Genomic DNA, 27,496 nt, shown 5'->3' with positions numbered 1-27,496 from the left:
CACCTCCACTCCCAGGGATACTCACTGCAGCTTCGCTGACAAAAGCTGAGAAAAAACAATCTTTTGGGGTAACTGATGGAGAAGCAGAGACGGCACACATCACCCCCTTACGTATCCCTAGCCTACAATTTGTTGCAGAAGTAGCGGAATTGTTTTTAAACTACTCCGAATTTGTCAGGATGAGCAGAGCAAACGTTTTCAGAAAAAGGATAAGAGAATATCCTATTCACATGGTTCCAACAATAGTCCAGAAGTGACACATCTCTATCAATGGGATACAAAACAGGGAAGCTAGAACAGCTTGGGAAAAGCCTATCAAAACGTTGATTTTATGGACGCTACATTTTCCACTAAAAAAAAACAAACCAACAAACAAAACAAATCAATTTCACAGGGAAAATTTAAGTTAAATATTTAGCTTTGACTCAATATTTACCCAATATTTTATCTAAATTAAATATTTAGCTTTGGCTCATATTCAGCTGGCTGAATATGAGCCAGCAGTGTGCCCAGGTGGCCAAGAAGGTCAACAGCAAGGCCAAGTGCTGGGCCCTGCACTTGGGTCACAATAACCCCATGCAGCACTACAGGCTTGGGGAAGAGTGGCTGCAAAGCTGCCCAGAAGAAAAGGACCTGGGGGTGTTGGTCGACAGCCAGCTGAATATGAGCCGGCAGTGTGCCCAGGTGGCCAAGGCGGCCGACAGCATCCTGGCTTGTATCTGAAATAGTGTGGTGAGCAGGACTAGGGAAGTGATCATCCCCCAGTATGGGGCACTGGTGAGGCCCCACCTCGAGTACTGTGTTCGGTTTTGGGCCCCTCACTACAAGACAGACATTGAGGTGCTGGAGCGTGTCCAGAGAAGGGCAATGAAGCTGGTGAGGGGTCTGGAGCACAACTCTTATGAGGAGCGGCTGAGGGAACTGGGGTTGTTTAGCCTGGAGAAGAGGAGGCTGAGGGGAGATCTTACGGCTCTCTAGAACTGCCAGAAAGCAGGTTGTGGTGAGGTGGGGGTCGGTTTCTTCTCCCAAGCAACAAGTGACAGGACAAGAGGAAATGGCCTCAAGTTGCGCCAGGGGAGGTTTAGGATGGATATGAGGAAAAAGTTCTTCACAGAAAGGGTTATCAAGCATTAGAACAGGCTGCCCAGGGAAGTGGTTGGGTCACCATCCCTGGAGGTATTTAAAAGACGGGTAGACGTGGTGTTGAGGGACATGGGTTAGTGGTGGTTTTGGCAGTGTTAGGTAATGGTTGGACTCTACGATCTTAAAGGTCTCTTCCAACCTACACAATTCTATGATTAATTTTTGTGTTTGCTTAGGCTGCTTACTACACTGGCTTAAGGAAACTGTGTTTGAATAAACCTCTGACTCCGTTAAAATGGAAGATATTCCCCAAATAAACTTCAACTCCAGCAATACTTTGGACCGTTATTGCCTAAATTTCAGTTCACTGGGGAGATGTGCAGCTCTGTAAAGAAATGGTTCTTTCAAAAATATATAATATCTATAACATATATACTCATATACAGTCACCCAAATTGATTTATAGGATATCAAGACTTCAGATTTTATGGGAAAATCCTTATGTTTCCAAAATCATTCTTCAGTTCATATAATTTCTTTGCCAGTCTCCATAGACAGCGATACATTAGACTACCTCTTTCACATTTACAAAGAGGATCTTTCCACACTTCTTCTGACATACGTGATCTCTGGTTGGATATGGAGCAATTCCTGCACTCTCTGTTTAGTCTTAAAAAACAAAGGTTTGTCAAGATACAAGCAGCTGGGCTGAGACCAGGAGATGCAATAAAAGCATCGCCCTCCTTCGACACAGGGCACAAACAAAAATTGGTCCAAACTCTGCGACACATCTTGTTCTCCACCCGTGCAAATGAGATTCTCCTGCCTAGGGTAGCGTAGTTTCACAAAACAGAAACAAAATTGTTTTGAAAGTAATAGCAAAAGATTTACAACAGTTATAAAGCAATCCCTCTCCCTTCCAGACTCCAAGCTTAAACAGCAGTAAAGACCCTACACTGACTAACCTGCTGCACCCATATTATACCACAGAACTCAATAAAGACGATCTAGCTGCACTCAAGATCTTTTCATGGCACACGTTAGTGTGATCTAATTAAATATTACAGCTCAAAGGCTCCAAAATGAAGCCCTAGCATGCCAGGAGCTGCAGAAGCAGAACATCTCTGGCACACCGGCATCCAGCTGGATACAGGACCGATGGTGAAATCTTGTCTTATACAAGAGGTTAAACTAGGTCTTAATAGTCTCTCTGGTCTTAAATCAATAGCAACAGCAACAACAAAAGATAAGATACAATGAAATTAAATAATTAAAATTAACAGTGCACTGATAAAAGTCTGGCTTTTGGACCTGCTGTGATCTCCTTCAAAGATGAAATTTGACCAGCTAAGTAGCAGCCAACACAGTATCTGAGATCGACTCCCAGAACTTTTCCCATGGAAAACGCCTGAAACAGAAAAATCATCTCTGACCTAGAAAACTGAAAGGAAAATGCCTGACCGCAGACCTGCCCTCCCACGAGCCTACCCGAGATCAGACCATCGAGCAGCTCCCGGGCAGCAACACCCACCTGATGAGACCTGCTTCCTCACGCCATCGCACGGATGCCCCCGTACCATGGCCCCACAACGTGAAGGGGTAGTTAGCTCCTGCAAGCTCCTCGCACTTGCAGGACCACAACCTGCGGTACCCGTGCAGCCAGACGGATGCTCTTGGGCCGAGCCAGCATGCACAGCAAGCAGCTTGCCGAGCCCGGGCCTCGGGGCTAACCACAGCCATCCTTGCAGCTCGGTTCCCCATGTTCCTGCCCCTGCTTTACACCTTCATTACTGCCTTCAACGCTTTGCACTGCGGCTACAAAACAGTGCACGCTGTGGCAGAGCTTCAGAGAGCCAGCAAGCAACTGCAGACACATTTGGGCACTCAGAAACGTACCCGTAACAATCTGAAACCAGATACCCACAAATGAGGACCGTGGTACCCTACTTCTCCCTCAAAAGGAGGAACTCCTAATATAAACCCTCCTTCAATCTCTTCAGTCACTGAAGAACTTCTGCCACTAGCACCTACTTTCACAGACTGAGAATACTTCTCACTATCCTATGTTATTTAGTAAGATTTGAGCACTTCAAAAGGAAGCCGCTGCCAAAGGACTGGCCCTCCAGCCATGGAAGGGATAACCTTATCTAGCGGCGGCTGCCTGGCGGCCCAGGCCCTGGCGGCAAGGCTCCGGCGATGTCGGTACCTCCCAGCATCAGCAAACACCCTCAGGATCCAGCCTCACAACAGCAGCGCCCGTGTAACACAAGTACCATGCATACACCAAGTTTTGCTTCTTTCCAGCATTGACCGTGGCTGCTTAAAGGCAACCCCCCTATGTTTTTACAGTATTATTTTTGACAGAATTGTTAGAGTCCATAGCAGGCCATGCAATCAGTCTGGATCAACAATGCAGCTGATGCTGATCTTGTTTCTCAACGAAAGCAAGAGAGGCTCGGAGAAACTCAACAGCCTGAAGGCAGCACAGATGATGCTAAGGGGGAACTCTTATATCATACTATAGGAGGTAAATGATACAGGAATGTAACCATATGTATGGAATTGCAGAATTCTGCCTGGGAGGTTTAGTATCAGAGCAGGAGATGCACTGCAGTGGGAAAAGTCCGGTTGTATTGGGAGAAGCAAAGGAGAAGTCTGAATTTTTATGCACGCGTGATATTGCGAATGCTATGAGGTACACCAATCTCCAAATAAGTCAAGCTAAACTGGTGGTATGCAGCATCACACCACTGGCACGTGTAGCTATAAACAGTAATCGCCCTCCCCTCTCTCCGGCACTTTCATCCTCAGCCTCGTCCCACAGAGAACAATTGGGAGGAAAAGCATCGACTTTCTGCCTGTTTCAGAGGTAACTTGGCCAAGTTTTAGCTAACTGGGAGAGGAAAGTGTGCTTATCAGTGTAGTAAAGCCTTTAATCGCTGCTCTCTTCTAGTTCAAGGAAATGGAAGACAGCATGTTCCTCCATAGCACAAAGAGTGGATAAGATCAACTGCTGGAGCTCAGGAACCCCCTTTGTATCTGTAAGAACAACACAGGATTTTGGCCCAGAGCTAAGCATACACTTTAACTCCTGTTGAACTTCACAGACATACCTAAAAGAAAACAAGCACTGAAGGATTTTGGCAAGCGATCTGGAAATGAGCAGGTAAGGACTGATGAGTTCAGCCATGGTTTCATTACGCTTCCATTGTGCAACACAACACTTTGGCAGCGAGGCTGAACACAGGACTGAGGAGGACTTCACTCCTAATTCAAACCACTCACATGGTGCCCCATGCCTGAACTTGCTGAGATCGCACAGCTCCGCTTGACTTCAAAGGGAGCTGCAAGGGATCAGTTTCCCACAAGGAGGGGCCCCAGTCAACCATCTCACACACCTCCAGAAAAGGACTGTACCACATTGTTCCCAACAACTATGCAGGTGTTACAAAAAAAAGCTAGTTCGGTAACGAATAGATGCGGGGAGACCGAAACACGACTCCTTAGTCATATGCCTTCACACATATAATAAAAACTGGTCATGCGTGATTCATCAATGGAAGAGGTTTGGAAAACAAATTCAGAAGGAGGGTAATCTCTCAGGCAACATATCAACACCCAGCTGAAGCATCCACTGAACTCGAAGAGCAGGTATAGTCAGTCAGCCGCTGAGAGTGCCTGGCATGCCTCTGAAAATCTCGCCGGGGATGGGAAGAGGCAATCCACAGGGTGGCTGCCTGCCTGCGAGTGGCTCGCTCTCCAAAATGGAGACAAGGTGGGCAAGGCGGACCTCCAGCATGAAGAGATATCTTCAACACTACACCTGGCACGAACATTAATTCTTGCAAACACAAGATCAGAACATTTTTTTCCTCCCCACAACAGATAGCCTTGTCTGGGAAAACTGATCTGAAGTACACTGAAATCAGTGGGACTCTTTTTATTGTCTTTGGATCAGACACAAAAGACAACTGCATTTACCCTGGAGCCCAAAGCATCCTTTCTCCCATTGCTGCTCCGTCCATTCCTCCCCACAGGCACAACCAGTAAGCATCCTAGAAGTACCACCTTTTTCTAAGCCATGTCAATGCTGACGTGGCTTCAAAAACAGAACCAGCCAGACAGTTGCAGTGAATAAAGCAAATATAAAAGCTACCTGGAGACTTAATTAGCTTAATTAAACAAGTAGCTATATCTTTTGACTTCCTACACAATTTTTAAATTTAATTAACAGAACTGCATATATAATCATGCATTTGTAGAGGCAATTCCCAAGGCTCTGTACAGTTGAAAGAGCTGAAAGTCTGGGTTAGGCTAGAGCTGGTTTTTCACATGCCTCTAGTTATTTAATTTTTCTTGTTTAAGCTCCTAACAGATCATGCTTATGGAATGTGAGATCGTTCTGTATTTTAATAAGGTAGCACCTCCACCTGAGCATGCCTTTGTTGGACAGGTCAAGTAGCAACTTTCTCAGCCAAATGCACAGTGTCTGGATTAATCAGTCCCTCTTGTACGTTTCGAGGCTGACAGACACCTGTCTATCAAGTCAAGCACCTTTGAAAAATCCTTAGGGCTCTCTAGTACAAAGGGGATTTTGCATTTCCAGGCCAACAGATTAAAATATTTTTCCTACAAATGCACAGCATGCAACTTTTAAGATTCAAATCAGTGTGCTTAAAAAAAATAAATAAATAAAAAATGGGGTGCCAAGTATCTTCTCATTCCTGCAAAGGCTAGCAAGTGCTTAGGGCAGTAATTTCCACCGCAAGTGCCAAGGACAGACATAGACAGTTTCTCAAAAACCCACAGCAAGCTTCGTGCAGGGGAGGCCCTTGGAGATGACATTTAGTGAAGGGCAGTGACCCCAGCTCTTGTTCCACCTGAGCTTTGAATCTTGTACTGCCAAACAGCAGCATCTCCCTGCTCCCACCAAAATTTAATTTTGATGCCTGGTCTCAAAACAAAGAGCACAGGATGACACAGTGCTGCAGAAAGGCTGCCCAGCCCACCTCTCACTGGTAGGTCCATGCATCGTGCTGAACTCAGAGTGCCGAAGCTCTCACAGCTCACTGATTCCAGCTGCAGTAAATGCATAATTAGACCTAGAGATGATACCTGGTCCCTCAGGGATCAGCCTGGCCATCCCCTGGCAGGGGACAAAGGCTCAAAACTTGTCTCCTGCAAGTGATGGTAACTGTCAAAGTTTCAGGGGGAAAAGGAAACCTTTCCAACAACTACTACTGCTGTCTGTTCAAGCTCTGGAGGTAAACCCACAAATGGGTGGAAAGTTAGTCTCTCTTATAACTCCTATAAACCAGTTCTTCCAGCTATTATTCTAATATTGTCATTCTAATTTTTTTTTTTGTTCCAGGACAGCTGTTTAAAATATTACTTTTGTTTTTAGACAAGCTCCATAATTATAAGCTGTGTGTCAGCCATGAACAATCCTGCATAACTAATAACACTTAGCTAATCCTGGACTCTTTAATCCATTTTAGTCTGGTTTCATTCAAGAGATTACCCACCTCAACAGGAGATCTGCTCAGGTAGGAAGAGCAAGGGCTGCAACAAGCTTTATCTATCCTGTGAAAATTTCCACCAAGAAAACCTGCTTGAAGGGCTACAAATAAAACGTAGATTTAAAAAAGGTTTCAAATCTTCAAAAAAAAAATAAATTTCAAAAGCATGGGCCAAAGCCTACTCCTACTGGAGTTACGCCAATTTATATTGCTTTTGAGAAATCCCACCTCTAAAACAGTGATTTATGAGTAAGAGTTGCATGGTGGCTGCTCTTTAGTATAATTGTAGGTCTATAACGTTAAAAAGAGAGAGGGAGACACAATTGGTTCAGGGACTATTACATTTTTGTTCTCCTTATATTTAAAAAAAAAACAAACAAAACACAACTACTTTCTGAAGGGATTTCTGATCCCTTTTTCCTGAGTTATTTGGCAGGGGAAGGGTATCCAATTGCCTGTTTATCAGTCCCACAGTACTGAAGTTTCTTGAAGACCTTGCACGGACCCCAACAGTACCACTGAGCGAGAACTCATTCCTTCAGAAATTTAAGTGAAACTCAAAATGAAAAGGGGGACAGGGGAGAATCTAAAAGTCCCATGCACACACTGGAGTCTGCAACAAAGGAGGGCTTTCATGAACAACCCCAAGACAAGCGTGGAGCTAGAAATGACTAGGGTGGCAAACAGGCCGAGAAGAAAACACGAAAGAGGACCAGACCCTAGAGACACGGGTCCAATTTCTGAGGGCGCAGAACATGCCAAGCGTAGGACGAGACTGCAAACCGCCCACAACCAGCAAAGCAGGCGCTGAAACACCCGCCTGGGAGCCTTCCCTCTCGATTCAACGGGGCGGTTTGCTGTCAACCCTCCCCAGCCGGGCCCGTGGGTCAGGGGAGGGAGGAAGGTGGTCCCACACGCTGGTGCCAGCTCACTGTCCGCAGCTCTCGCAGAGGGGCACGCAGGACACCCTTTCCCAGGGGACCTCTCAGCACCTCCGTGCTGCTTCCCCCTGCTCCCTCCCACAGCCTGTACGGCCAGAGCCCACGTGAAACCAAAATCGCGTGGGCAGGATGCACTCTGCCTTTCCCCACCACACGCACACACACGCAAGCGGAGCTTCAGCTCTGCTGCACACAAAGTGTTAAACGTGCATCTTGCTTTGTAACACCATGCCAAACACCACCACGTCCAGTTCATCACTGGATTTTCCTCCCAACTCCTCTTGCCTTCATCCTACAGCTATTTTGGGGTGGGTTTTTTTTTGTTTTAAGGAGGGGGGGGGGGGGGGGAAATCACAGATTACTTTCATTTCCTAACAGGCAGATACTGACATCAAGGCAGGACCACTAAATTAAAGGATGGCAAACACAGGGCTTCATTTTCAGCTGTTTGAACACCTGATTACAGCAAATACACTCATGCACACATTTGGTAGCTGGTAACGGGCTATCGGCTTTGCATACTTAATGTATGGAAATCTGCTTGCAAACAGCTATATATGCAATTGCAGGTAAAAAGCTGAAAGCGGGGCAGGGTCTCTGCTCTCCGGAGAACTTCGGTACTTTGACAAACAAACAAAAAACAAACAAAAATCTTCTATTTCTATTCAATGGACAGTAACAACAGGTCAATAAACCTCAACAACCAGTTATTACCAACAAACCAAAAATCTTTCAACAGCTATGGAGCCCTGGGACACCACTTTAGCTGTTACACTCTGGAGACACGAGTTGCAAAGGTGTGATGCCAACAGCTCACATTTTAGGTCTCTCACCGAGTGCACAGCACAGGAAATGCCATTTTCTATCTCCAAGTTCTGGAGATGATCAAAAAAACATATTTTCCATCATACATATTAACTCAATATAACTTGGCAGAAAAAACAGGAAGTTGTGCCAGTTTTGCTGTTTACAGTAAGAAATAAATAAATCACTGGCGGGTGCCAAGCAGGCAAGTTGGTGGCACTTCCCGTTTGGAAATGCTCCAAGAGCCATAGCAGTGAGTTGGTGAGCGGAGTTTCCTCAATGTAAAACGCTGAGATAGCTGAGCTTAACACTGATGCAATGCCCCCCGACAAGGAAAGGGCTAGCAAGGGAGCGAGCCCAGGTAGCCCATGCACCAGCCAGCGTACACCAGAGACCTGGGTTTTGCCCAAAGAGGAACAGAACAGGCACCACGCAGAAATACAGAAGGAGAAACAAAAAGGTTGGGCAGAGAAGCAATAACCGTGCTCTTGGTCTTGAGAAGTCAACCAAGGCATGGCATTCACCTGCAGTTTTAATTAACCTTATTAACAAATCTAGGCAGACTTATGAATCATTCATGACTTCACATTAAGCAGCAAAGTCTGCATCACGGTCAGAGGTTCTGTGTTCAAGGCGCTCTTGTTGGTCGCCCGTGAATAGTCACTGCACAGCTACAGCAGGAGAGCGCTGCGTAACTTAGGGGAAATCCACTGGGTTGTGCAATGTCAGCCAGGGCCCTCGATATCCAGTTCCAAGGAACTGTGGACCCCTAAACCAGCTGCAGTACTCTGCAAAGAGCCCCTCGGAGTTGTCTCCCCAGCACCTTGCTCATTTACATACTTGTGTTGTTCTCCAATATTCAGTGCTGGGAAATATCTTCTTGTTATTCATAGGTTTTATTGCATAATCTTAAACTTCTGTGAAATTCTTCTTATTTGAGTCTCCATTAGGTGTGTCACTATTTCTAAAATATCTTCCTACTACATATAATTCATTTGGTGTACTGCTGCTTTTCATTTTTGTGCAATAGCTCTTTCTTCTTTCTAAAAACAGGCCACAGCTGATGAAATAATGAACCATTAAAATCCCTTAGTCCTCCAGATATAATCCATCAGATTTCTGAACATCCCAGGTACAAAGGGGAAAGGTCACAACTTTCTGCTATTCCAACCATTTCTGTCAGAGACTCACTTTTGAAGCGCCAAATCCCACTTTTTAATAACAGTTAAAAAGTTGAGTCCTGGTGGTATAGCAAAAGACAACCTGCTGGAAAAGTCCAGCTATTTATGATGCTTGATTACTACTAATGAATGTTGTAAAATAATAAAAAAAAAAAAAAAAGGTTCACAGAGTGAGATGCGATAAGCATCTCGATGCCTGCAGCTTGACAGCAGGAGGCACGCACCACCACCACCCCTGTCAGTATCACAACTAATTTATGTTCAAAATCAAGTTATCTGCTATATGTCTGAAAAAACACAAGATTTCAAATGACGTCTCGCTGGCATGCCAGTCATTAGAACTTTAGCTCCCATCACAGATATCTCCATTTAAAGCCTTCACTGCATTACTCATCCTTCATAAGGATACAAAAAGAAGGGATTAATTCCAGCAACTTTTGAAACCCAGATCCAGGGATGGGCTGTAACACCATGGAGAAGCCTAAGCACCTATGCTCTGACCATTCTTTCCAGATCTTGAATTAATCACAGTGGTGTCTTGCTTCCTCACCTGGCAGTTTCTTAACACTGAAACTATTAAGGACTAACATTTATATCCAGCCAGTAGTAATCCACCGCATCTCCTCTCACGTTCCATGTTGCAAGATGATCTGACAAATGATTTGAGACAGAAGGATGAAAAGCAAACGATCAAATACAGGTGGTGTCTTACAGGAGAGAATCTGCTTGGGACACAGGGAAAGATGGAGAGGAAGGTTAGCCCACACACAAACCCCTCTCCCATTCCCTGCCAACAGCTTATGGGATTGTTTAACATCCCTGGTACACATATCCTAGAATATCACGTAAAAGCAGTAGCAGTTTCTGGCTGCCTAGCCAATTAGATGTTTCTAAAGGTACAAAAAAAAAAAGAGGAGTGCCAAGACACGCACTCCCCCAGCATTCCTGAAGGTATGATGCTTGCTCCTGGTGTCCAGATGTTACTGCTCACATCTCCACTGTAATCCCATGAGGTCCAGCACTGGGAGTCACAGTCAAGTTTTCATGTAGCAAAAAGAATGTAGGTTGGGATCCAGTACACAGCTGACAACACCCAGAAAGGACATGTCATTGCCAACATTTGCTTTGCCAAGTTAGATCATATCCTAGTTGTACAGTGGTTTTTGTTTGTGAGTTTGTTTTTCTGTTTGAGGTTTGGGTTTTTTTGGGGGGGGACGGAGACGGAGGGGGAAAGAGTACAATAAAAATATTTCCGCAAAACAGCAGTTAAAAAAGGGTGTGTAGATGAGGTTCTTTATAGTGAAGGACCCTGGGTTGTATATTTGTACAGAAAGGATTAGGGGGGGGGGGGAAAAGTCCTGAAATCCTGAAGCCAAGCACTGCAATAAGATACAGACTGTCCAAGACCAAGCAATTTTTAGTCCCATCAAGTCTGTGATTACAGTTTTCCTCATCTACCTCATGAGACAGATGATCTCACTACCCACTTGTGACCCTAAAGTCATAGCTGTGACTCCAGCAATTGAGTTGAGACAGGAAGGAACTGAAAAGCATCAGCCTCCAGCCTTCTGCAGGCCACCGGATGGGTGACGAGGTGCCGTGTCACTGGGATACGCCATTCAGCTGACCCAGCCATCTGCCTCCATCTGAAGAAGGAGGCACTCCTGGGGTTTGCGTGCAACTGCAAGCTGACAGGCAGCTTGCTGGCATCTACCAACAGCATGTTGTCACGTATTTCCCCTTTTTAATATTTCTTTTTCCCTTTCCAAAACGCGGTTTCAAGATGAGGAAGCACTTCTCAACCAATGTGACCAAGATGTACCTTGGATTAAAATAAAGGGGGGAGGGAAAAGAGGGGAAGGGGGCAGAAAAGGCCTGTAGAGGAAGAGGTCAGAACATGGTTGGAGTGGTTTTGCTCTCATGTCAATTGAGAACATAACCCGATGCCGACCACATTTCCTATCCGAAACTCGACATCACCTGCAAAGCTGCAGAAAAACGTTCTTCTCTTCAAACAGAGCTTTTGCCAGGGATCACTGCAAGTCCAAGCACATGGCAATCCCAGGTCAGCCAAGGGCAGGACAGGCTCTGTTACAAGGCCATCGTATATAGGACAACTGCTGTCACGTTCCCTCCTATTTAGTTTCTTTGTTAGTGGAAGGCCTGGCATTTTATCTGTGCTACAGCAAGTGCTGCATGTGCTTTATATTACAAGCACACATGCTTTTAACTCCAGCCCACTAGCTAACACATTTAAAAGTATAAATTACCTTCTGGAGAAAAGTACTTCCCTACCTGGGTGGCACTGCTAATGTGGACCTTATGGTCCTCCACCCATTGACAAACAGCCCTTGCTGAGGGGGACATACACTACCTTAATTCCCAAAGCGAAATTTTATTCACTCCAGGAAAAGTCACATCAATTTTAGTAGTCTTATAACCTTTACCAGAGAGCTTTCACCAGCTGACGCCAGAAATGCCTTGGACAGCATTTATCTCCTTTCAAATTAAAATCAAGTAACTTCCCTTCTTTAAGGTTTACCAAGCCTTGTAATATAAAGCTGAGAAGCCAGTCAAACAGTTGCTCTCCTCCATACGAGCAGGATGCTCAAGTAACAACCTTGGGGGGGAAGAAAATGAAAGAGACACAGTCCCTCTAATAACTGCCATACATCCAATGAAGTCAACCATTAAAAACGCAGTCCCCAAAGAAAGATAACAAAACACCTAATGCTGTTCAACTCCTAACATGCATGATCTTGAACGAGCCCTAGACAAGATTACAGATGTGAAGGGGTGCATGACTTAGATCCTAAACTAGCTGCACTGGGGCTGCTGACCAGATCCTCACCACTGCCGCACCATGAGTTTCGACTTCTTACGAATCTAAAAGATTCCTCTTGCAGCCGAATAGCACTTGAAAGGCTTCTGGGACATTACCACACACAGTAATACAAAGCACTGAGGTGGTTTCAGATACTGAGATAGAAAGTCTGAACAAGTAATGACCCACTGGAAAATTCATAGCGAGAGATGGAAAGATCTGGTACTCTTCAAACACCTACATGTTCTCACTGTGGCTTTGAAGCAAGCCACAACACTGTCTATTGTGAAGATCACTGTTCCTGTGGAAACAGTTGCTTAATGTTGTTAGAGATGGAGTAAGAATAAATACTATAGGTGTAGAGAATTTTGCAACTACCCATTTACTGGCTAAATATATATATATTTAAAAGAAAAAAAAAAAAAAAGTCCCGTTCTTATCGTTGACAGTGAAAAAAAATTATCTGGCACAGTTATTTTTATGCAGCTGAAGTAATTACAAAAAACCAAACCCTCATTTCTCTGCACATAAAATTTCATATGCTCATGACTATTAACATAAGGAGACTGTTTAGTCAATTTAGACATGAACCACAAAACTTATACTGAGAAAATGTTGATGAGCTTTTTTGAGGTCAGGAAGATTATTTCAGAATAATCTTTCAGAAGCCAAGCACAGGGGCACCGAAGGTTGTTTAAAACCAGCAAGCCTCAGTTACTCTTTTCTCACCTAACATTCATGTTCAAAACAGGAACAGGCGCTTCCAAATGTTACTAAAATAAGAAGTGGCATTGCTTAAAAACAATGAGTACTGCATATCCATTGCTGAGGCAAGTATCTTTGCAGTAAGCTTATTTATATATAGAAATAAATCCACTGACCTCATATTAATCACAAACACTCCCTTCTCTATGACAAAGGGAAATGATAAACTTGCAAAGACACATCAGAAACCTTCTGAGATCGCATTCACATAAGCCAAAACATGTGACAACTTAAATGGTACTTGCTTCTCTTTGAAGAAATCCACCCAGACCCTACAATTTTATTCTTGACAAAATCACAAGAGTGCAATTCCAAGATGAGCCACCTGATGATTTTGGATATAGTTTCAATTCTCCATTCTAAGGTTCTCCTAAATTCTGGAGTTCTAAAGTACTTAGTATTAAGAGTTTTACCCAACAAAGCAGTAAGAAGAGGGAACACAACCAGTCAAAGGGATTTCTCCTCGTTACACACAGCACTAAGTGAAAACCAAAATGAGTGTGCTTTGTGTCCTGTCGGCCCCACAACACACGCACGTTCACAGGCATTTCCACACCGCAAGCATTAACATCCTGCGCTCCTGCAGACGCGCAGCAACCGCTCACCCAAGAACAAGCTAAAAGACACGGCTTTCAACACCTCTTCGGTAGAGCTGAGGTAACACCAGAGTGAGGTTTTGTACACGTCCAACGGTGGTTGAAGTTAACTGCTGGGAAGAGCATAGGGTTGATTATGAACTGATAAATCATTAACCAAGTTCTTCAGTAGACACGAAGTAAAGGGAAAAGCCATCGTGGTATCAAGCTTTGATCAAAAGGAGATTACTGCCCCTAACCCCCCCAAAGGTTCCCCCCACTTTTCTTCCAGCCGTCACCACTCCTCTGCAAAGGCAGCAGAATGGACGCTGCTTTCGCACGACTACAAAACCACAGCTCACAGCACACCACATTAACTCATTTGGCCTTTGACTGATGTTTTATTTAGCAAGCTCGTCTGTGAAATGGGGCAGGCGAGAAGCAGAGACACGAGCAGGAAGCAGTCTACCTCTCCTGCTGCACAGCGGCTGCCCATGGGGCACAGGAGGACAAAAACCTGCTGGGCATTCTCCCAGGTCTGCCCCATACAAATTGCCAGAGCTCACAAGTCACAAGCCTGCCAAAAAAGTGCTCCATCACCAGTTAAACACAAAACCCATTTCTAGTCTGGATGACTTTGTCACCCAGTTGAAAAGGGTTTCATCCACACCAGCACATGAACGTATTTTGTCCACAAGGGGCTGAAAACCATTCTGTGAGGGTGTGCAGCACAGCCTGAATTTCTGATGCTTTATTCCTGAGCCTGCCAGACACTCCAGAATCCACGAGCGTGCTCTCCATTTCAACAGTGTCACTCCAAGATGATGACAAGCCCCAGTGCAGCTAGAGCTTGGCCCTTTCTCAGACATGAGCACAATGAACTTAATGCTCTTCTTTCGGCTCATGCCAAAAACCATTCAGCAAGATTTTGCACAGGAAAGTGAAACGTGTTCCTTCCTAGAATCAAGAAGAAAACTTTATCATCTTTATTGGCAAGACAGGCTAAATGTTACTTGAGCTAATTATTGAAAATGTGGTCAAAATGAGTCACTATCATTAAGTACTGATGGGGTTATCATAATAGGGGCTAATTTTTGAGAGGAAGATGGCTTATCCTAGCACAGCTGCGGTTCTACCCAGTTTTGCTCCACTCCAAACTGAGAACAGTTTAGTTGCTTGTACAGTAGCTACTAAACCACCACATTTACATCCCACTGCATTAAGGAAGACTTAATAAACCAGCACTTTTTTAGCGTAGGTCTGTAAGCTGCCACATCAGGAGTCCCTTGCAGAAACAAGAGGCTGAAACTTCTAAGAAAGGAAAATGACCGTAGGGTCATTTCCAACAATCTCCAATAAGTCGCCCTCCTTCACAAGCCAGTCTTGTGAGCAATTCTTGGGGGAGTACCCAAAGCTCCTACACTGGACTTTTTACTGTTATTAAGTAAAGTGACAGGTGTGGGGCTCCGTCTTGCAAACTGATAATCAACAGCAATACTCCCACAAAGCCCTGTTAGGAGGTGGAGGATCACCCGACACATGTGACAGCACTGTAGCTTTTGTATTAGCACGTTCCAACTGAATAGCTTTGACAAGAAATCCCACCACGGATTTGGACTGAACATTTCCTCACATGGTTATATTTTCTTCCAGGCTCAGGAACAAACTGCCTTACAGAATAAATTTTCATTGAATATATTAATGTTAGATGCCTCAGTCTGTGAATGACCTAGATAATAAACTCATTGCACAGAAGCCAATTCCCTCCTCAGAGCTCCACGAGCCCTCACTGCGCTCAATAAATAATGTACAACCCAGCCATCATTATAAACCCTTGTTGCATGCAAGAAGAAGGAAAGAAATGTGTCCAGTTCTTCTCCCAATTAGACTGGTGCAAAGCTGGCAGCATAACTCCGTTGATGTCATTAGGAATCCACCGATGTAAACCTCGCAAGCAAAAGCAGAGGCAAGCACCAGGTTCCTATTCTGCCAAAATTTCACAGGAGACACAGGCAAGCTTTTTACAGAGTGACGTTTCACAACAAGTAAGAAACTAGGAAGACAACCTTCATGTCGATGTTATTAAAAATAGATGTCAGAAAGAAGGGAGGTATGGAGAGCATCTTCTCATGGAGTGTGCCAGAGTTTACACGTGAGGGAAGGATAAGAACTGGGCCCCACTGCATGAAAGGTTTCTCCCTCTTGTCTTCAGATTTAAAGCGTTTAAATTTTAAAAGAATGAAAGGATATGAGATAGAAGATGACATTCAGTAAATCAATCCCCAGATTTCACCACGAAGAACAACATATTTTTCCTCTGCTTTTCAATCCTGGGAAAAAAAAACAACAAACTATACGGCCTTGTTTACCAAGGAAAATAAACGCAGGACAAAGTAGGAATTCCAGCAGGATAAGCTAGTCTTTCATTAGTTGTTCTTGATCTAGACGACCTTCGTTATTCTGAAGGAACTTAGCCCAGAATGGAATACATTTAGTACAGGATGAGCACAGTGACCAGTCTAGGTGGAGAGAATCACTCTAGAAAATACCTCACATGTAGACAAGCCAACTCCAATGCTATCAGAGACAGCATTTATTTGCAACTGTTTTGTCAGATAAAAGCCCTTAGGAGTACAGACACCCCATGCTGATTTTTACTGTCAAAACTGTGACCATCTTTCCTATCCAGACCGTAGAGTCAGACAGCTCCAGCGAACTGACACAACCCTAAATGATCTTTCTGACAGCACATGTCTCTCTCTGACTCATACCTACAGCACTCAGCATAGTTATGACTGGTCCCTGCTTGAACCTACCAGAGCATCTATAAAACTGTGAATGATGGCAAATATTTTCTATCCAAAACCAATAAAAGGATTCCCAAACTAAGACCACATTGCTACTGTAGGAGGTTTAAGATACTAAAGTAAGTGGAGATGTTATGAGGTCTTTAATTTACAAGTGACGTCTTGCTTATATGACAGAGTAAAATGAAATTTACTCAAGAGAAAAACACAAAATACTGTACTATGCTAAAATGGAGACTAATGACAAAGATCTAAGAAAAAAAATAAGAAACAAGCAAAGGCAAAACAGAAACCACAGAGCACACCAGAGAGAGGGCTAGAAACCAGAAGTGCTGTAGGAAGGTATGAGCTGCTTTTTCAGACCAAATCGGACCAACTGACAAGTCAAAATCCTGCCTCTGAGGATGCCTGATACTAAAGATACAAGAAAAAGGCAGTGTTCAGATATGGAACTATCATCTCAAACCTCTCCTCAGTCCCTAGATGCACATTGTCAGACACTCTGCCCGTGTAATTCTTGCTGTTAGATGTAATGTCCTGGGACAGCATAGATACGCAGCCTGTTTCTCACATCCTGTCCCTCATTGGCCTCCATCTGAGATGTTACAGGGCTCTGCTGATCTGTCAAGTGATTTCATATTGCAAATTATTTTATCTTTTTTTTTTTTTTTTAAAAGAAATGCACAGCAGACATCTAATTTCCATACACCAAATCACACATTTAGAAATATCTTGCACGGACATATTTTCCTCCTTTTGACAGAACTATTTGTATTGCAATAAAAAGTAAAAAACAAACAAACAAAAAAAATCCACTAAGGCCTACACAGCATGGTCATGTTGGTTAAAAAAATAGAATAAATAATCTATCTCCAATCTCGCAAACTGAAGTCAGCTACCAAAGCTGCCCAGCTTTTGTTTCTGCACCAGTACTTCATCTCCTGTCTGTTCAACAGCAAGGAGACCTCTCCTGGAAGGAGTCTGGAGAGCTGCCACTGTATCACTGATACAAATACAACCAACTCGCTCATGAAAGTCAATACTTACAAAACTTGGCAGGTGATCACCAAGAAAAAGTCTTTACGTAATGTCATCTGCAGGTTCACACTCCCCTCCCTCCTCCCCTGCCAACGTTTTTTTGTACTGGCAAAGCTCGTGGGTAACTACAGTCACAGCAGCGCGCTCTTACTGCGGTGCCGGCTGGGCCGACCCCAAGGGCAGGTCTACTCCGTATAATGGAGCACAGAAATTCCCATCCAGCGACAAGGAGGGCCAACGGACGAGCTGAAATCTTATCCCGGACCTGAAGCCCCAAAAGCCCTGCATCTGTGCATCCCTCCCTGGCTGAGCTTCGTTAGTCTGCAGGGTGGTGCTCAGAAGAGACAACTCAGGATGTAACATCCATCTGCCATGCAGACAAGGCACGGGCATCCCCTCTCTGCAGCGGATGCACCTCTCCGTCTTGAGGACTGCATCCCTCCATCAGGACATGGACCACCGGTGGACTAGAGAGCATGAGGCTTTCTGGAGACGCAGTGGGTCCCACCAGGAAGACAGTGGCCGAAGACAAGCTGGCGTCTCTCCTGCCTGCAGCCTGCCCCCTGCCCCACATCTGAGGAGCCCCAGGAAAGAGCAAAGGAGGGAGTGGGCCGTCAGCCGGTAAAACTGCTCCAACAGGCCTGGGGGATAGATCTTGTCATCGATTAGATGCCTCTGGTCTAGGGTAACAAGGGCACAAGGGCACACAAGGCCTTGCACAAGCAGTGAAAAAGCAATTTTTTCCATCACCTTGGGCCCAGCACAGACACTGAGATTTTAGCACTGAATACCGTCAGTGCCAGAATTGCTGAGGAACGCTTGTTCTCGCACAGCATCACGCTAACACAACAAAACCTGGCTTACATCTGCTCATGGTGCTGGCATTCAAAATAAAGCAGGGTGGTTTCCTCAGCAATTCACTTCCCTGAGCGATGAGAACATCTCACGATATGAAAGAATAAAAAAAAAAATAAATAAAAATCTCATTGGCATTGCAGAAACTTAAGTCGTTTGTCTTGCTTCCCCTAAGTGGCTTAGCAACATTAATTGGAGGCTTCAGGATGCACTTTGTTTCAGACATGCATTTGCTATCTTTGATATAATTATAAAGCAAACCTCTCCCTCGCAACCAGCCAGGGCTTCTTGTAACAGCACAACCAAGGGCATGGCTCGGGAGAGGAACGACTGCCCGGTGAGCTCTACGATGACACGACGCCAGGTTAGTTATCCAGGACTCCGGACTGGTTTACTGCACGGCCCCACAAATAACGCAGGGGCAGAATGAGCAATCAGAACAAAGACTGCCCACCGTCTCCAGAAGAAATTAAGTCTGCAGCATGGTTTGACATACATTAACCGCGTGCCTAAATAGGCTGAGATTTGGGAGGCAGGGAGGCGCGATGCCTGATCCAGAATCCTTCACGAAAGCTGCCAGCAGCTCGTTTCTCTTGAGGACTCTTCTGTTCATCTTTTTCTCCATGGTTACACAAAAGATCCCCGATTCCTTGATTGTATTAGCAAAGCACAATAGCTACAATCAAGCCTGAAACATGAAAGGAGTTTTAATAGTTTGCAAAGAAAGGGTGGGAGTCTTATTCCCTTCAGTAAGGGATATGCTTTCGTATTGAATTACGCTGTAAATCAGTAGACTTTCTAATGGCATTTCAATAGCTTAAACGGCCCCCTTGACAATCTTTTCTGCGGGGTTTATTGCCTATAAGCTCAAAACGGCCAGAAACCAAATCATTACTCAGAAAATGCTCCAAACAGAAAGCCTCGGACAGGCTGGATGAAACACATTTTTACTACAGAAAGACCTGTGGTAAAAGCTAAATATAAAACACGAACAGGGTGAGGCGAGGCCCACGGGGCGCAGCGAGCGGGGCTGGGGACCGAGCTTCCTGGGGTGCTGGGCTCCCTTGTGCTGCGGTCACCCCCACCGGCCCCTTCCTCCTCCTCCTCCTCACGCAGCCTCTCCAAAAAGAGCAACCCCAGGGCTGAGGACACAGGTCCGCAACCACCCTCAGGAGCTGCTTCTGCCATGGGTAACGCTGCTGAAGGAGACAGGGGCACCAGCCCTTGTCCTGCCCCCTCTCCCTCTAACCGGGGCTCGCAGGTAATTCGGTGGCAACACTACCAGCCGAGCAACAGGCAGCAGCAGGAGGCACAGAAAGCTAACCCTGGCAAAGTCAGCCCTGCACCACAGCAACCACATCAGCAGAGGCTTCAACAAGCAACTCCAGAAAGCCTCGTGTGACTATGCGAAGCTGGGGCCTCTCCCAGCCACCCCCTCCGCCCCATGCCGAGAAGCCACCACCAAGCTGGAGAGCCAGCACGTGGGCTGGTGGGCAGAGCCAGCACGGGCCGATGAGCCAATGGTGTTAGGGAGCAGACCGGGCTCCGTCTGGAAACCTACGTGCCTACCACGCCATGGAGCCCAGGTACCTTTCAAGTAAGGTTTGGGTTGAGTTTTTGGCTCCATGGCTGCTTGCAGGCAGGGAAAGCAACACGGTGGTACTTGCACAGCTCATGCCAGACAAACTGCGCTGGGTGGGAGGGTGTGCTGATCTCCTGCACACCTCTCTGGCGTTCCCACAGCCCTTCCCAGAGTCAAAGCAACAGCTCACAAGGCATAGCTGTGGAGAAACAGACTGAGGAACCCACTAGAAAGCTGGTACTGCAGCAGGACCAGGCACCCAGCTGCACAAAGGACAGCCAAGCTCATATCCTGCCGGACCCAGCTCAAAGCCAGGACACGAACTCCAGTCCCACAGACCCTTACTGGCATCCCAGTGGCTGCGACTGCTGGAAACTGGCTCTTCTTGCACTTTGAGCAAATCTTTCCAGGCTAAAACACTCTCAAACAAAACACCAATGTTCTCCAAGGATGCTAACAGTTGCCACACAGACCATTTATTGGGGAGGAGCTCATGGATGAGCGAGAAATAGGACTCCAGCTTCTGATGCTGGAACAGGGCAGTAAGCATGCAGCTCTCCATGACACAGTCAGCTCTAGTCATTTTCACCTGCTTTGATCAGTAAAACTGTTATTAGCATCACACACCCCAGGATTATTTAATACTTGACAAATAGCAACAATTTTTCCTTTATTTATTTATTACAGCCTTTGTTTTAGGCTGCAGGGCGCTCTCGGGCAGTCTTGGTGCACTCTGCTGGAATTTTGAAGGGTTTGTTTTCTAGGGCTAAAGGACAATTGTATGGTAACGGAAAGAAACAGAAGCCAAAATTCTGGTAGCTTTCAAAACCAATCTTACTTCTGCAGTGGGTGTTTTTCTCCACTATTTCCATTCAACATAATAACTACATATAAGTAATAATAATTCCAGAAACAGTTTAAAACCTATCAAGAAATAGGGAAGGAGCTTAGTTTACTCAAGCCTAGTTTGCAATTCACATGCAGCATGAGTTTCACACAGACCAGAGATCCGCACTATGTGCACGCCCGTCATGTGCATGGAAACAGAAATCATATGAACAGATTGCTACTGCTCTTTAGCTCAGGCTGCTGCTGACCTGCAGAAGGTGACACCATTTACTGCCGCTCTACAGACTGCGGTCCATCTCTACGGGTGGGCACAGGCTGACGCCGACACAAAAATACTGCATCACAAAATTCCCTGTCAACAGCTATAAAGTGGTTTTGGCTTTCTCATGCAAGTTTTGCCCGCCTGGAGAACACTCTGCAGCGAAGCAGGAGTCAAAACAAGAAGCAACCATATTGTATTCGACCTGCAGCACTCTGGCTCTCTGCCACGGTCACGATGCTCTGGGGAAGAAGTTGCATTCTTCTTTAGCTCTTCAATTTAATGTTCGATAAATACAATTGCCTAGAAATATGGGTAAAGCACAATTCTTCTTGCCTTAAGAAAGAAAAAAAAAAAAAATCACAGGAAAGGATACAGGCAAAGAGTTCAAGTTAAGGAATGCATGAGTATTATTTGTCTTAATCTCTTCCTGCACACATGAACAAATGGTAACAAACTCATCAGGAAGTTGCGATTGGCTCATTAATCTTATAGTCCATCTGTTATCTAGTTTCCTTCGGTATACTCCGATAATTTGCTACTTCAAGACCAAGGTTTAATTTTAACTCCTTGTTAAAGTCCTAGAAATTAAGACATCCCTACCCAGGGACTAACAATTTTTACAATCATGATGAAATAATTCCCTAGTAACAATGCAATTCAGTACCTGTAAATAGTGTCTACCCAAGCTTAAAAATTACTTCGTCTACTACATAAAACTCACAGGAATAACCCTACATATTGTAAACATCTCCCCTTCAGTTGCAACTCAGTACTCCAAATTATTTATGCTGTTTCACTGCCATGTGACTGCTTCCTATACTGCACTCGGAGACAGTTAAAGAGGAGGTACTACCCTTTAAAGATGCATTTGCACATGCTAGTGCAAAATTAAACGTTTTAAAGGACAAGTTTCAACCCTGATGTAAATCATAAACAGCTTTCGGATAGCAGCCAGCTTAATTCTCTACTGCATTGCACCCGGCTGGGTCATGCGCACCTGTGTAAAATGCTACCATTCAGGTTTGCACAATTTCACACCCACATAGGAAAATGCCTACCAGAAAGAACATGGTACTGGAGAGATCGCTCCCGGTTTTAACTACATTAAAGCACGCTGAAGGCAGGATGGCATTTAATTGACAATATTAACAAAAACTACTGCTTTGCAACTTGACAAGTAAATGTAAGAAATGGGAAACAGAAGGATCTTGAAGTTCATAAGCTCTTACAGATGTGATCTTTGTAAAATTAGTCAAATGTGTTTAACAACTAATACACAAATTTAAAAATATCTAGACTACGCTAATGCGTTTACTAGAAGGACTTCAGAAAACAATCAAAATGGTTAGAAGAAAAAGGGTCAGTTTCAATGAGTCTCTGGAACACAGATTTTAATGCAAACCAGGAACAGAGAACTCTGTCCCAGTACCCAGTGTGATGACTCAGGTGTATAAACATTTGTGATGAGACAGTTCACGTCCATACACTTACTCACTTGCATAAGTGTTTGGGGTCATAATTGCAGTGATGTACCTGCAAGTCACCCGGGAAGCACCAAAGCTTACACACCGACTGCTCCTACTCGCCTCTCGCTGACACTTCCTACAGTTCTCACGAGAGGCAGTGACCAATGTTACAACTAATCACTTTTTTCCCCCCTGCCCCCAGCAGGAGAAAATCCACGTTTATAAACAGAGCAGCCTGAGAGTTCACACCAAAACTTTCGGGTTGGCACGTGAGCTGAGGGGCTGTCCCAGGTAGTCCCCAGCAGCTCAGCTCTCCGGAGGAGAGCTCAGGGATCAAAGGCAGCCAGCTGCCCTGCCCTGTTGGGCTGTTATCAATCCAAGGAACGTTTGGAGTTTACCAATATATTGTTGTCCTTGTCTCTGAAAAGTGAATGTAAAAATTCCAATTCGAATCAAAATGAAGAATCGTGCACAGCCAAATAACTGTAAACCAGATTAAACTTTGAGGATTCACAAATTTTCCCCTCATTCCATTCACTCCCTCCTTGCCTATATGTGCTTTTGCTTTGGGGGTGGAAAAAGGGCAGCAAGAAGGATTTCATAGTGCAGGTGTTGCAAATCATCTACAAATCTCTTGTGGTGTTTTGTATCGTGCCAGCAGTTCACGGACCTTGGGTTAGTACAAACCAGCATTTCCTATCCTTCTGATTACATAAAACCTCGTGACAGCCTTGCTAGATTTATCAAGACATATTAAATTATCAGGGCAAGATGCTGTTCCCTGTCATCATGTGATCCTGGCTGCACGCTATGTGAGATGCTAACGAAGCAAGTCAAAAGGATGGGGAGAGAGAAAGGGAACAGAAGATGAATGCTTGCTCACTCCCCACTAAATCCACCCCAGTTGTAATCTTTAGACATTAACTGAAAAGGAGAGCAGCAGCTCTTAGCCCCCGTCTACGTGCCCAGATACAACATCAGTTTACAACAGCCCAGTTAAAAAACTCATTGATTTCCCACTCCATGTCACCCACCAACTCACAGGTACAGGAGTTCAGAAAACAGGTGCCTATCCAGAGGGTTTAAGAAACTTTTCCCTCAAAGACCAAACAAGCATTCCAGGCCACAGACTGCATCTGTCCTAAAAATCAGCACTGCAGGATGGGTGGAATGAAAGAAACAGTGGGCGCCTGGACACGCATGCATCCACACCGGAGGCATTATTATTATAGATATTTTTGTAACGCAAATAAGGCCACCACCTTTGCAATAGAGCAGTCCAGTCCCACGTGTAGCCAGACCCAGTGCGAGCAGGACTCCAGCCTCCCAAAAGGATAGGGCCTCTTTCAGCAGCAAAGAGGAAACACCCCCAGCAAACCAAACACAAAGAAAACCCTCAAAACCACAGCTCTCTCCTGAGCTCACTCCTTCGCCCTGGCCATAGGGGTCCATTCAGTATTTAAAACTGTTTTAGCAGAAGTCCCCAGAGCAGTTTCTTTCCAGGGGCACGACTAGCCTAGGAAGCTGAGTAAGCACCCGCCGAGCAAAGCCCTGTGACCTCTGCTCTGGCTGTGCCATCAGGAGCAACACCTGAGCTAACTCGTTTGAGACTACCTTGGATCCCCCTGCCCAACACAAAGAGGGACTGTCTGAGAAAGACCACCTTTAGTGTATGAACCTCAAGCCTATCCATAGGGCACCTAACTACACCATAAGAAGGAAAAAAAACCACAGTACCAATATACACCTATTAATCAATCCTGCAATGGGTATTTCACTGTAATCACCCCAGAGGTGTAGCATCACACCTCAGTCACAGACACCGGCTGAGAACAGAGAGCACCAGCATTCTCCTCAGTGATACAATCGAGATGCCTATCTGTTCTCTACAGTGTCAGCTCTCTTTCCTCCACATCTGATTTTATTGTGGTTACCTGACCAACGCGTGCTGAACTTCCCAGACTCAAAAAGTTAATACCTACCTTAACCTCGGAAATTCTCAGCTCTTCTGCACCTTCTCTACCCAGAAGAAATGTTGTTTGTGGTTTTGTTTTTGTTTTTTTTTAACCTAACATTTACAAGCAAACTACTGTCTGGATCAATACAGTCACCCCCTCCTCCTTTACAGGACTGGAAGCAAAAGCACAACTTCAGAGCCTGTACTATTCCTTTCACTTACCATTAGGACTAAGACATAAATGAGGTTCTCTGGACTGGATAAAAGTGACATCTACTTGGAAATAACCTAGAATTAGCTGTAAGTGAAACTGTGTTCAAGCAGCGCAGCAGCGTATGTAATAGACACAAGACTCATCCTGCCATTCTGTTAAGAAGTCAAAGAAATTCACACGCACACATCAAACAATTGTGCAAGCATGTGTAGATCTGAGGAGAAACACATCCAACCCCGGGTATCCACATTTCCACATGCGTCTCTGTGTGCTAAGCAAAAGGCGATGGTGTGAGTCTGCAGGTGTACTTTGCCGGTTACGTATGACGAGCCTTCCCCCTGCTAGTCTGCAAAGAGGAGAGACTTCACAGCCTTTAGCTACGGGGTCTTGACCCTCAAGCTACAACAGCTGAGACTTTTTGTTCTCAGGGTCCCAAAACGCAGCAGCTGAAATAGCAGCCTGAGCAAATCTAAAGCGCAGGGGCACAGATGCACGGCTGTATACCTGTGTGAACGCAGACACACGCACACCGGGCTGTGTGCATCTGCCGCACAGGCATGCAAGGACAAGCCCCAGCTCTACCCGTACCCTTCCAGCGCCTTCATTCATTCAGAGGGGAGCCCGGCTCCAGCTTCTCCTTGAGCTGGCTACTCACCCAGCCTTCAAAGCTGTCGCTGGGGCCCGCAGAGCGCAAAAGGTCCTGGAAGTGCAAGGTGCAGTTGGCCACAAAGTCATCGTAGCCGATGGGGGTGTCGTGGAAGACGGACAGCTCGATCTGATGGCCGTCGGTAACCGTGGCGGAGAACTCCTCGTTGTAGGTGGGCTTGTTGGTCTTCTGCTTGGTGCTGGTTTGCCCAACGCGCACCTGGTCCACGCTGACGGTGACATAAGGGTCCAAGAGCTGGTAGCCCTTGCGGAAGAGCGAGTGCCGGAGGGACCAGCGAGTGGGCTGCAGGCCCACCGCCTCCCCGATCCGCACCTTCAGGTACCCGTTGAACTTCATGGATCCGGACATGGCCGCCCCCCCGGGGCGCCCGGCAGCCCGGAGGAGAGCCAGACCCCTTCTCCCGCGGAGCCGGGCCGGCAGCCAGCCCCGCCGCGCCTCTTCAGGGGGCCGGGCGGCGGCGGCGCGCCAGCCCCCGGGCCATGCCGGGGCCCCGGAACCGCCGCCCACCCCCCTCCCGCCGCGCACCGCCCACCTCCCGCGGCAGCGGGCAGCCGCTCCGCCGCCCAGCCCCGCGCCGCCACAAGCGCCCGGCCCGGGCCTCTCCTGCCGAAGGGGAAGTGGCTCGGCTGGGCTCGGCACGGCACGGCGCGGCGCGGCGCGGCGGGAGAGCACCTGGGGCGTGAGGACGGCGCCGGGCGGGGAGGAGCCGCGAACCCGCGGTGCGAGGGCGGGCCCGGGGTGGGGAGCGGGCGGGACGGGCGCTCGCACGGCTCGGCTCGGCCCGGCCCGGCCCGGTGCCGGGCGGCGCCCCCTCACCCTTAGCGCAGGTGCGGCCGGCAGCAGCCGGGAGCCGTGCCGAGAGGCGCAGAGCGAAGGGGGGAGCCGGCGGGGAAAACAACGCCGGTGACGGGTTGCAGAGTACCGGCAACTACAGGGGTATGGCACACGCGGACACACACACACCCCCACCCACCCTCGGCTGCCACAGCCCCTTCCCACCCCGTTTCACACCTCCGGGGGAAGGGCTGAGGCGGCACCGGGTCACCCCTGCGGTGCAGCTGCCGGGGGAGAGGAGTTGACCAGCCCAGCGTTATCTCAGCTACTTTGTACCGTGTCCTTTACAGCGGGCGCTTAACAGCGTCGTAGCGCTGGAGCAGCGCGTTGAACTGGGAGGATGCGGACAGAGAATATGAAGATACGCTGATTTTTGCGATTGAAACGTTTATAGTTACAACTCTGCCTTTTGGGATTAATTGCATGTGATTAACGTTCTTGGCGCTCGGTGTGCAGGGCTTGTTTGGGGGTGGATTTCTTTTGGTTTTTCGTGGCACTTAATAAAGTCAGAATTTAAATACTTTTAATTACTTTCCAAAGTTCACAGCGCAGTGGTTCGGGCTGGGTAGGGGAACGGTGAAATCCTGCTTTCCTGGTGGTACTGTTTGGCCAACATTGTTTGAATTAGGTTGCAATCCCCACAGCAGAAGAAGATGTGGTCACTTGAAGGTCCCCGCCGCCAGCAGACAGTGCCAAAGCTGGCTGAGAGCGTGCAGCCTCTTTGTGTGTGTGTTTCTTTCATTTTGTTCTTTTCTATTACTTTTCCAGCCTATTCCACTCCCCTCAGCCCTTCATCTTTCACATTCTATCCATTCCCTAGCAGACCGCCTCCAGTTTCCCACTCCCTTTCCTCCTTGCTCTCCTCCCCACATCCTTTTCTCCTTCTAGATGCTCCACATTTTGCAGGAGCACCAAGCCAAGGCTCCTTCCAGCCTCAGACAGAGCAGGGCTCTTATTGCCTCCTCGGGAGAGAGTGGGTGGAACAGGTTCAGTAATGGGATCATTCCTCACATGGAAGCAACAGTTCTGCCAGAAAAACTTGTCGACCCTTAAATCAGACTTTTGACAGGTCTCCTTGCAAGGCTTTTAAGTTCCTTGATCTATCAGTATTAGCTGGAGATAAAAAGTGTTTAAGAATTTTTGAGCTTAGTTAGGACAGGCCATCCTGGGGAGGAACGCAGACTTAATCTTAGAAATCGCCAATGTTCCTTCTGAAATGCATTCTAACATTAGCAATGATCACTCTGGGTAGTTTTTTTTTCCCTACAGATAT

The 27,496-nt window shown here is 46.3% G+C and overlaps 1 protein-coding gene across 1 annotated transcript in view; it reads right to left on the bottom strand.

The window, feature by feature from the left end:
• The window catches only part of PRKCH (protein kinase C eta), a gene marked incomplete at its 5' end in the record, with an annotated part of 118,729 nt that extends 92,992 nt beyond the window's left edge, over nt 1-25,737 (bottom strand). The window contains one exon of the mRNA XM_082484993.1: nt 25,378-25,737. Coding sequence (XP_082341119.1) covers nt 25,378-25,737 — 360 coding nt within the window. The remainder of the gene's footprint in view (nt 1-25,377) is intronic.
• Between the last annotated feature and the right edge of the window lie 1,759 nt (nt 25,738-27,496).

This window comes from Vanellus vanellus (assembly GCF_965231255.1).
Source record: "Vanellus vanellus genome assembly, chromosome: 6".
Lineage (NCBI taxonomy): Eukaryota > Metazoa > Chordata > Aves > Charadriiformes > Charadriidae > Vanellus > Vanellus vanellus.
Note: the sequence above shows the minus strand (reverse complement) of the source record. Positions and strands in the feature narration are given on the sequence as shown.